The sequence below is a fragment of the Coregonus clupeaformis genome, chromosome 18, assembly GCF_020615455.1.
Source record: "Coregonus clupeaformis isolate EN_2021a chromosome 18, ASM2061545v1, whole genome shotgun sequence".
NCBI lineage: Eukaryota > Metazoa > Chordata > Actinopteri > Salmoniformes > Salmonidae > Coregonus > Coregonus clupeaformis.
Window position 1 is genome coordinate 49,276,912 of NC_059209.1, and position 12,287 is coordinate 49,289,198.

A 12,287-nucleotide genomic window follows, 5' to 3' on the forward strand; every position below is an offset into this window, starting at 1 on the left:
GGCAAGTGTCTTCGCAACATTTTCAACATGTCCCTGACTGAGTCTGTAATACCAACATGTTTCAAGCACACCACCATAGTCCTCGTGCCCAAGGACACTAAGATAACCTGCCTAAATGACTACCGACCCATAGCACTGACGTCTGTAGCCATGAAGTGCTTTGAAAGGCTGGTCATGACTCACATCAACACCTTTATCCCAGAAGCCCTAGACCCACTCCAATTTGCATACAGCCCCAACAGATCCACAGATGATGCAATCTCTATTGCACTCCACACTGCCCTTTCCCACCTGGACAAGAGGAACACCTACGTGAGAATGCTATTCATTGACTACAGCTCAGCGTTCAACACCATAGTGCCCTCAAAGCTCATCACTAAGCTAAGGATCCTGGGACTAAACACCTCCCTCTGCAACTGGATCCTGGACTTCCTGACGGGCCGCCCCCAGGTGGTAAGGGTAGGTAACAACACATCTGCCACGCTGATCCTCAACAAGGGGGACCCTCAGAGGTGTGTGCTCAGTCCCCTCCTGTACTCCCTGTTCACCCATGACTGCATGGCCAGGCATGACTCCAACACCATCTTTAAGTTTGCAGACAACACAACAGTGGTAGGCCTGATCACCGACAACGATGAGACATCCTATAGGGAGGAGGTCAGAGACCTGGCCGTGTGGTGCCAGGATAACAACCTCTCCCTCAACGTGACCAAGACAAAGGAGATGATTGTGGACTACAGGGGAAAAAAAGAGGACTGAGCACGCCCCCATTCTCATCAACGGGGCTGTAGTGGAACAGGTTGAGAGCTTCAAGTTCCTTGGTGTCCACATCACCAACAATCTATCATGGTCCAAACACACCAAGACAGTCGTGAAGAGGGCACGACAAAGCCTATTCCCCCTCAGGAGACTGAAAAGATTTTGCATGGGTCCTCAGATCCTCAAAAAGTTCTACAACTGCACCATCGAGAGCATCCTGACTGGTTGCATCACCGCCTGGTATGGCAACTGCTCGGCCTCCGACCGCAAGGCACTACAGAGGGTAGTGCGTACGGCCCAGTACATCACTGGGGCCAAGCTTCCTGCCATCCAGGACCTCTATACCAGGCAGTGTCAGAGGAAGGCCCTCAAAATTGTCAAAGACTCCAGCCACCCTAGTCATAGACTGTTCTCTCTGCTACCGCACGGCAAGCGGTACCGGAGTGCCAAGTCTAGGTCCAAAAGGCTTCTCAACAGCTTCTACCCCCAAGCCATAAGACTCCTGAACAGCTAATCATGGCTACCCGAACAACTTGCACTGCCCCCCCACCCCCACCCCATCTTTTTACGCTGCTGCTACTCTGTTAATTATTTATGCATAGTCACTTTAACTCTACCCACATGTACATATTACATCAACTACCTCAACTAGCCGGTGCCCCCGCACATTGACTCTGCACCGGTACCCCCCTGTATATAGCCTCCCTACTGTTATTTTATTTTACTTTTTTATAAAAAAATAAATGCATTGTTGGTTAAGGGTTGTAAGTAAGCATTTCACGGTAATGTCTACACCTGTTGTATTCGGCACATGGGCAAATAAAATTTGATTTGACAAACAGAAAGGAAGGCCTCAGCCTACCAGTATCAGTTTCACACCAATCTCAGCAATCACAGGCACCATTAGGGTCTGGACTTCTGACCCTCTTCCTTATCACTGACATCATCTTCCAGTGTCACAGCTTCATACACTAACTGCATTAAGCCTTTCTCTAACATGAATACAATGGTCTGTCTGTGTGATGGGCCAGAGACCAGGGCTTCTCCCATGAAGAGTTAACAGATGCTTTAGACAGACTCTCCAGCAGTACTGTAGGCGTAGCCTGGTAAAGTTAAAGCATGTATACACGTTGGCACCACAGCTTGTATACACACCACCACTCTTCCATTCACAACCCTCTCCAACATCCTGCCGCATGGAGCTCAAGACGGCTTTGTTCATATTTAGACAATGGGAGGGCTACATTACACTCCCAAATGTTAATCGTGTGAGTAATTTCACACCTGAAGCGTTACGCCAACTGTTGTGAGCCAAGTTACACTATTTTGTTCCACACAGTAATTATGTCTCCTTCTTTACAGTAGCAATTGGAGCAGCTACAGTGTATACATGCTTTAACCTGGCCTTGCTGCTATTCCAGTTTCAACTGTTCTGCCTGCGGCTACGAAACCCCTACCTGTCCCAGACCTGCTGTTTTCAACTCTAAATGATCGGCTATGAAAAGCCAACTGAGAGACCTGAGCCCTAGGACCATACGTCGGGACTACCGGCCGTGGTGACTCCTTGCTGTCCCCAGTCCGCCTGGCCTTGCTGCTATTCCAGTTTAAACTGTTCTGCCTGCGGTTATGGAACCCCCTACCTGTCCCAGACCTGCTGTTTTAAACTCTAATGATCGGCTATGAAAAGCCAACTGAGATTTATTCCTGATTATTATTTGACCATGCTTGTCACTTATGAACATTTTTGAACATCTTGGCATGGTTCTGTTATAATCTCCACCCGGCACAGCCAGAAGAGGACTGGCCACCCCTCATAGCCTGGTTCCTCTCTAGGTTTCTTCCTAGGTTTTGCCTTTCTAGGGAGTTTTTCCTAGCCACCGTGCTTCTACACCTGCATTATTAGCTGTTTGGGGTTTTAGGCTGGGTTTCTGTACAGCACTTCGAGATATTAGCTGATGTAAGAAGGGCTATATAAAATAAAATTGATTGATTGATTGATTGAGAGAGTGGAGACAACACACTTTTTATTGTGGAGACAGGGTAGCCCTCATGGTGCTAAACATGTTCAGTTCAGGATGATTTCACAGAGTGCATCATCCAGACAGGTGGCAGGGTGTCACGCCCTGACATAGAGTTCGCTAGTTGGTTTGGTCAGGGTGTGAGTATCTATGTAATGTGTATTTCTATGTGTACAGTCTATGTTTGTAGATCTATGTTGGCCGGGTGTGGTTCCCAATCAGAGGCAGCTGTCGATCGTTGTCTCTGATTGGGGATCATACTTAGGTAGCCATTTTGCCTACCTATGTTGTGAGATCTTGACTCTTGTTTGGCTTGTTTGTGTGTAGCCATTGTGAGCTTCACGTTACGTTGCTTTTGTTGTTTTGTCGTGTGTTAACTTCGTTAATAAACATGTATGCATTCCACGCTGCACCTTGGTCCAATCCTGTATTCAACGAACGTGACACAGGGGGATGAGGCGCCCACAACATTTTACACTGCTATAAATGCAGCCATAACTAAAACAATAGAAGACAGTCACACCACAGAACAGACATTCCATACTGTCTGGCTGACTGTCAGACTGACTGCAGGAGATCTGTGAGTGAGTGAGCAGCTTTCAGCTTGCTATATTTAGCCTCCCAAAGCGGGTGGGTCCAATGCTTGAGATTTCACAGTGGTAATTGGAGCTCTCTCCAGACTAGAGAACAATATTTGCTCTAATATGACCTTTGACCCATGAGTGAGAGGAATATAGATCTAATGAGATGAGTGGAGGGGAAAAGAAAGGGTGTGGAGGAGAGTTAGATGAGAGGAAGAAAATACCACGTTGTTGTCTTTGATAGATGATATTGTGTACATTATTCTACTCCATCATTGCCCGGATTCAGGACACAATCAGCCACAGGACACGCAGCACACACACACACATTTTTACATTTTTAGTCATTTAGCAGACGCTCTTATCCAGAGCGACTTACAGTTAGTGAGTGCATACATTTTCATACTGGCCCCCTGTGGGAAACGAACCCACAACCCTGGCGTTGCAAGCGCCATGCTCTACCAACTGAGCTACAGTTGGTAGACTTTCATACATGAAAGTGTAGACATGAGAATGGAAATTTGTGAATAAACATATTCAGCCATCACATTCATTTATATACATAGATAAATCCTGTGTTGCTTTCCCATCGTATTTCATGGCCCCACTGAGACTATTTGGCAAAGCAATTCATTGTGGTTCTGAAGGGTGGGGAAGAAATTAAGGTGGAATGCACGTCTATGAATGTGTGTTGCAATGATGTTAAAACCAATAAAACCAGCAACAATGACATAAAAATGCCCTAAATAACCAGGAAAGGATGCTAAAGAAGCGGAGAAACAAATCAATGGGCTGTCAAAGCATCCTCCAGGGAGAGGGAGAGGAGACAGGGAGGAGAGACAGCCCGGCAGTATAAGTAGCTATGGCTTTATTAGAAGGTAATAGAACCTCGAGTCAAATATATAATGAGGCATGAGATCATTAGACATTGTGGAGTGAGTAGGTGTGTAGAGGGGGTGTTGTGTTGTAGCTCTCATTAGTGTGTCTGTCTCTGATTTCCTTTCCATCTCCACCTGTCTGTCTGCCTTGTTAAGAGCCTGGGATCAAGTCTCTTCTCTCCCTCAGAAGAGGAGCTGGGAGAGAATGTATCTTCTGCAATGGAATGTCAGTTCCACTCAGGCCCACATATCTCAGCGAATATAAACATATGCCTAACATGATCCTGTATAAAGCCCATTTAAATAAAGGCGAGCCCACGGGGTGGGGAACAGGAGCTAAATCGAGTCCTGAGAGACGGTGATGGGGAAACCTCGGGGGAGTCGGGTCAGTACATTTCTCCTTCCTTCCTACTGCTTTTTACGGCCAGCAGTAAAATCCCTCCCTGGCTGCCCTCAGCAGGTATAGCATGGCAGAGGAGAGGAGGAGGGGAGGAGGGCCAGCTAGGTGAGCGTGACACTGAGGGACACTAAAACAATCTGCTCAGAGCTCTGCTGCTTCTCTGACCCCTGGAGGACCAGTCTGCTGAAACCATCTGGGTCTCTGTCATGCTACCTCTCCCTCTCTCTCTTTCTCTCTCCTTACAGGGTCAAACTAATCAAATTCATGTCATCTTCAGGGCCAGACTCTAAAATCTTTAAGTCACAGGCCAAATGCATGGCCTCAACTCAGTCTCTCTCCCACTTCTGGATCGAGAAGGGCTTAAACTTGTCAATCTGTTGAGTATCTGTCTGGGTGTAAAGTGGTCAAGAGGACTGAAGGGTACAGTCATTCTCAGAGAGACCCACCTTCCCCATCCCAAAGAGAGGCTACCAGGCCGCAATGGTCCCTCCTCAGACTGGCTCTCTAAGGAATGAAACAGCAGCAGGCCACAAAGGCTCTGGCTAAGCCCTGATCACACTCCTGGAAAATTGAGCCTTAAAAAAAAGGCTTAGGAATCACATCTCTGAGGGGATGGAATTAGTGGGATTTAGGGGCGTATATGTGAGGCTGGGTGGTATTAGCGGCTCTCTAACCCATCTCTCTGCTGACCAGATCACAGGCCTTTAAAACACTCTAGTTTTGAGTTTCTGTCACAGCACCAGGCATGGGTCTGGGCCTAGACGGAGACACAGACAACTGCAACGTCTTCAGTCTGGGCTGGTACGGAGCCAGGGAGCCATTCCACAGCGGAGTTATAGAGGAATGTACATAATGTGTTTTTGGCCACTGAGCTGATAATAAATGTTGTGAAACAGAAAAAGGAATGCATGTTTTTCAGTCTATGCGTAGGGAAACACGTTGAGGATAAATGGATGTGTCTCTTGGACTGTAGATAGCACTCAATCATGGCCTGATTTTCCTTCAGCCTATGAAATTCTGCTGCTCTGTATGTTAGTGGCATACTTGCACATAGTGGAGGGGTTTAACCACTAAATATACTGGGGCCCACCAGATTTTTCTATTTTTATTTTCCACCTCATAGCACAGGGAAACCTGCTCCAATTGAACTGGAAATATTACCTGTAGAACCTCCAGGACCCACATTGCACCAGACCACACCCCTGGAACAATGACCTCAATAAACCCAAACACACACCCAATGACACCAACCCAGAGCACAGGGGTAGCACAGGGGGTACGGAAAAAAACTCAGCATGTGTTGAGTTAGCTCTCTGAGGCTTGGAGAAAAACATCCATGTATCATTTTACACATATATCAATATGTCCGTTCAGCTCTAGATAGCTATCTGGATATCCATCTGCACAAACATTGATTCTCGGTGTGCAGGTTGCAGGAATGAGGATTAATGAGAATAGAATGGCACAGTCACCATTGTTCCTATTGTTACTCTTATTTTGACAGTGGTCTCCCTCCCCAGTGTGCCAGGCCAGGCAGGCAGAAGCCCACAGCTCATGAGTACTGCAGACCACTGCGACACAATAGGAGCAAGGGAGGCCCTGCACATCGCCTCTCTCCTCCATCTCCTCTCTCCTCCATCTCCTCTCTCCTCCATCGCCTCTCTCCTCCATCTCCTCTCTCCTCCATCTCCTCTCTCCTCCATCTCCTCTCTCCTCGGGTCCACAGATGTGGATGGGGTGGGATTAGCAGAGCAAGGAGAGCACATACATTTCAGCTGCTGTTGCTGAGTTGTTTGCTGTCCTTTCGCTCTCTCCATCCCTCCCCTCCCTCCCTCTTCCTGCCTCCCTCCTTCCCCCTGAGGTTGGGCCGCGCAGGCTGAAACGGCCACACTGCGGCCGCTTCCCGTTCCGCTAGGCTTACTGGGTCTTAAATACTGCGCAGCATCAGGAACAGCAGGTGCTATCACTCCCTATCATTAATTATCCCTGCCGCTTCCCTCTGGAGCCCTCTCCCTCTCTCACTCCTCAACTCCAAATCTTTATCTCCTGCACAATCTCTCTCATTCCATTCCCCCACTCTACCTCCTTTCTCTCACTTTCTCTTATTCAATCCATCTCCAATTCTATCAATGTCTACAGCTCTCCTCCTCTACATCTGTCACGTTCGTTGAATGACGGGTCAGACCAAGGCGCAGCGTGATATACGTACATGTTTATTTAACTTAATAAACACTTGACAAAACAATAAACGAAACAAAACGAAACGTGAAGTCCAAGGTAGCGCGCACACAACATACCTTACAAGGAACAAGATCCCACAACTAGACAGTGCCAATAGGCTGCCTAAGTATGCCCCCAATCAGAGACAACGAGCGACAGCTGCCTCTGATTGGGAACCACACCGGCCAACATAGATCCACACATACTAGATCGACAACATAGAAAAAGCACAACAAGGAAATATACACACCCTGACTCAACATATAAGCGTCCCCTGAGTCAGGGCGTGACAACATCCTCCATATCTCTGCTTATATCTCCCGCTCTATCCATCTCCTTTTCCATCTCGCATTCATTTGCATCTCGCATTCATTCGCATTAATTTGTTCCCTGATGTGTCTCAATCTCTGTCCAACATTCTCCCAACTTCTCCCAGCCTGCTGACAATCAGCCAGGGCAGGTTTCCCTTGTTTCCCTGCTCCCTCCATCCTCTCCCCCTCACATGTGTGTCCTCCAGCCTCTCCTCTCCTCACATTTTGACGGCTTTTCCTCTGCCATAAATCTATTCCAAATGGCCAGCCTGCTGCTGCTGCTGCCATTCAGGAGAAGTCACAGGGTTTGAAGGAGCGCTGGAGGGAAGGATAGCCCTTTCCCCACCAGAGAGCTCATAAATAATGCTGAATCAAAAGAAAAACACAGAATAAGAAACTCCCCCAAGTCAAAAGGTGGCAAACAAGGTCAGAGATGAAGGAGTGACCCTGGAGATGATAAGGGCTTAGGCCACAACTAGACTCTCTTCACATACTGTACACAGAGACATACGGCTCTGCCATACGGCTGTGTCCCAGTCAGACACAGGAGAACAGGCTTTAAGTCAACTGTGAGAGACCCAGAGGAACAGCTGGCAAGACCACAAAAAACAAACAGTGACCTCCCCATCCTCGGGTTCAGGCTGCCATAAACCTGGCTGTGAACTCCAAACGCACAAACCAGTTCTCTAAACTGAGACCAGCTAGAGGCATGGTGACAGGATGTCAGGCCTTTCCATACAGATACTGCGGTCCACTTCTTTATTCAGTTGTGCCGCGGTTGGAGGCACACTGTCATCCCCAGCCTGATTCATTGAATTAGCCTCTTCACAGGACAGGTGCTGTCTGTGTTTCCACATGCTTGTCCTCTACCGGCAGCATGGCCACCACCACGTACTGCAGGCTCACAACATAAGGCTCAGTCAGGACACACCTTCAGTGTTTCTTATATATAGCATCGTCCACTGCTGGGGTAATACCAAATACCAATAGGACTATGGTCATTCTGGGAGGACAGTGTGTCTGGATTAGATGACTTGTTAGGAGCAGTGACTGGATTAATGGTCAGAACTAGAGAGTTGATGGCTCAAATCCCCCATTGTGCATTTGGCAGTTAAGCCTGTGAACAAAGCTATCTGCTAAGCGAAGACTGATTATTATTGAACAGACAGGCTTATCTTGACTGTATCTGAACCTTGAGTAGGAGTCATCCCCCCAGTCCCGTGTTTCCTACTCTGTTTTATTACAACAGTGTAATAGAGCCTGCTCTCTAATCGGCTCAGGTGTTTTAAGCATTCAAACAGCATATAGGAGGAGCAAGGTAGATAATCCTACTAATCTGCTGGAAAACCTGGAATTTTCCCTTTTCCGTCCTTTTGGAGAGATGCTATCAGGGGCCAACAGCAAGGGAATCTCTCTCCAACTCTCTCTCCCTCCAACATCACAGAGCAGATATGGAGTTTTTTACTTATTAGTGTAATCCATTATGAGGAGGCGGAGCAGACACTTGGGTCGATATGATCCTCCTATGCTTTCCTATTGATCTCCATCGAACTACAAGTGGAGTAAGGAGGCAGATTGAAAAACAGACACATAAGTGAGAGCGGGAATACTGAACTGAATGACCTTCTCAGCCATTACTGTGTCTGTGTGTGTCTGTGAGTGGTTTAGAAAAGAAAGTAGGGTCTCCAGAAACCACAGGAGAGGAACAAAATGGCTGTATCTTTGCCTCCATTGTTCTTCCTGCCTGCCTTGTGCAATGCCTCAATGCCTGGGCCAGAGCGCACAGTCAGGAGATGTCTGGCTCTATACCAGAGGACAGGATGAAGGGACAATGTCACACACAACCCAAACAGTGTGTGAAAAGACACTTGAATCTCTTAAATGTGCAGTCAGCGTTATGTGTAGGCCTGTTCGCGTGGAAAGTGATTTAGGTGTGTGTGTGTGTGTGTGTGTGTGTGTGTGTGTGTGTGTGTGTGTGTGTGTGTGTGTGTGTGCGTGCGTGCGTGCGTGCGTGCGTGAGCTATTTATGTGCAAAAATAGCGTTGCATATAAATGACTCAATCCACTTCAAACATGTAATAACCTTTCTTCATTGTTGTGAGGCACCACACTTGAAGTCCTGTTTATTCACACTTTAACAACATGTAGGCCTTAATTGAATCAATAACTTCAATGAAAATGAATGACAACATTCTCCCTTATGGTCTTTTAAGGTTTAGCAAATTTTCTGCAGTGTGACTGGGTTTGAATTCCAGCTGTGAGTAAAGGCTTTTAATCCTCAGAGGGGGGTCTCATGGATGATTCTGGCAGAGCTGCACCGCAGCTGCTGGAATGATTCACGACATGCACCGCTCTTTTCTTTACTGTGGTAATAATTCTATAATAAGAACCTTTCTTTTGAATTTATCTTTTCATCATCAGTAAATTATTCAGGATCAAAAGTATTCTCATTAATTACTATTCCCATTACATGATTCAGAACAAACGACTGATAAAGCCGAATTTGAGCAATGAGCAAGCAGATAGAGCAAGTTTGCCGATGGAGGCACACATTCCACAAGTCTGTGGGTATGTCTCAGTAGTCTGAATTGGCTTCCTCTCCTTATCTCCTTTCATCCATCTCTTCATCTCCTTTCATCCATCTCCTCATCTCCTTTCATCCTTCTCCTCATCTCCTTTCATCCATCTCCAATCCCTCACCTTTGCTGATCTAAAATTAGGGATACTAGTAAGATATATCAACGTTGTTGCTTTCATTAGGGCAATTCTTAAGGGTCAGTTGGCATAAACAAAATGATATTAAGGAAGCTACTTTGACTCTTGAGATGCAACACATTCTGGGTGTGTAATTTCTCATATCAATAGACAAGTGCCACCTAGTGGAAAAAAGTGTAATATCTGCTGCACCTTTGCCCATGAGAGGTTTCGTGCTTTTCAGATGATGCATGTAAGCCTATATTTTTCCATGTGGTAATACTTGAACGTTTCTCAAGGAAAACAATAGAAGAGAGTTTAGAGGAAAATATTATAGTTTCCTCCAAAAGAGGGGATTAATTGTTGCTGGCTTAACTTTAAACACATAATTTAGTATATAGGCAATGCTGTTACATGTTTTGTCGACTTTCTATAATCTCAATTTCACAGTTAGATGGGATGACGCACAGCTATCTGCAAATCCTACACGAAATGCCTTAATTATCCCTCAATGGTGTCCCTGACTTGTCAATTGGTAAAGAAGGCCACTAAAGGGTCGTGGTTACAAACTGTTGGTTTCTACAGAAATCGATGTCAGTAGCATAAAGGATATACGATACAACAAAGATTGTACCTACATTTCTCAAGGGCAATGAATGCGCAATGTTATGGGATGTCTATATCACCTTTAAGACTATTAGCCTTCCTATTCCTGGCTGAAACTGGGATATAACCTAATGTAAAATAACCTACACTTTTCCAACGGAAATAGAGTAGAGCACTAAAAGTAAGTTCAATTCCTTTTAAACACAATTAAATGTCATTTGATTTCACAGTTTGACATACCAGTCCACGCACCGTCAATCATCTCCAGACTGTTTTCAAGTTCATTTTATTCACCCGAGCATAATTATTCACATTCGCCCCCACTCACGAGTCATGTCCAGCAATAGGCTATGCAGGTTTGTGAAAACTGCAAATTCTTAATTATTATCAATAACCAAATTAAACAAAGGTCACTGTTGAATCAGCAAACATGAGCCCAGAATCTGATACAAGTGACTATCCAAAAGGAACAATTACAATGGATACGTTGACTGGCCCTATAGCCTATCTTGTGGCCATAAAGTAGTAGGCTACAATACAGGGACAAAATAAAAATGCATATATTGCCTTTTGGCCAAAACGACAAGCCTTGTACACAGTACGTATAAACTAACCAACCTCATTCCAAAACCGAGTCCCCGGTCAACTTGGAAATAATGTATATTACAGAGAACTAAAACATATCATTTTCACTCACCTTCTTCCGGGGCTGCCATTTCATCATATTTGTAAACCAAAAATGTACAGCATCAAGATATTATATAAGAGGAAAATTGAGATTCAAGGGAATTCCAAGAGCAAGTCATGCTGCTTCTTGACTTCCCTCAATTTTGCAGCATATTTTCTCCAAGAAGCGGCGCATGATAGGCGATGCACGGTTCTAAGTCAAATCGGGAGAGATGGCACGCGATAGCCCCGTTTAATCCAACGAATGGGATGAGAATACTTTTGACTAAAACATCTGAATGTCCCGGTTTTCAGTTCAACCGTTTTGGATATATAAGACTATGGGTCACGGTGCGTAAAATCCAAACTAGTCCGAGATGAGACACCCCTCCTTGTACAGTCCTGTCGGTAGATCGCTCCGCAGATCTATCCAGTTACTTTGACTGCGACGCTATGTGGAAATTAATTCTTCAACTTTTTGTCTACCTCCACGTCGTCCGTGCATTGCAAAACCGTTAGTCCGACAGCAAATAGAAACACATGTCCAACGTTGTGTGCTTATCCCACCGAAATACTTGTCTATCCAAAACGTTGTCAAAACACAGAAACATATGACAACTGTTGTTAATTCCTTTCTAACGGTAAAAAAACAGCAACAACCTGGACTACACAACTATAATGACTCCCTTCCCTGCTCCTTAGCGCTCGGGCATTGCAGCGCTCAGAGCTGGAACGGAGCAGCACAGGCACGAGCCGGCGCGGTCATAAACTAACCAAAGCGCGCGCGCCGGAGATAAAGGCGATGTGGCCAGAGAAAAGAGTCCAGACAGAGCTGAGCCAACACTGTACTCACACAAGGGCCCCCAGGAAGGTATGGCACAACTATAAAGGCACTAAAACAGCAACAGTGGAGGAGTAGAACTTGCGCAATACAATGTGAAAGTGAAAAAACATAAATGTCATCATGATAAACATGAGGCCAAAACCTTTGCCACAACACAAACAGCTTAATTTGACTGTATACAAAAAGCATACAGACACATTCATTCACAGATAAAAGGCAATCAACTCTTATTTGCTGTTGTGCTGCACAAAGAGGTAGGCCTATAATCCCCTTCAAATAAGATAGAAAACAAAAGTGACAGGAGGAGACA

General features: G+C 45.7%; 1 protein-coding gene across 2 annotated transcripts in view; it reads right to left on the bottom strand.

Annotated features, from left to right (window-relative positions):
* The window catches only part of LOC121530910 (tetratricopeptide repeat protein 28), a 247,317-nt gene extending 235,475 nt beyond the window's left edge, over positions 1 to 11,842 (bottom strand). For both annotated transcript variants that reach the window (XM_041836277.2, XM_041836276.2), the window contains exon 1: positions 11,165 to 11,842. In XM_041836277.2, coding sequence (XP_041692211.1) covers positions 11,165 to 11,191 — 27 coding nt within the window. In that variant the 5' untranslated portion in view covers positions 11,192 to 11,842. The remainder of the gene's footprint in view (positions 1 to 11,164) is intronic.
* Positions 11,843 to 12,287: the final 445 nt, after the last annotated feature.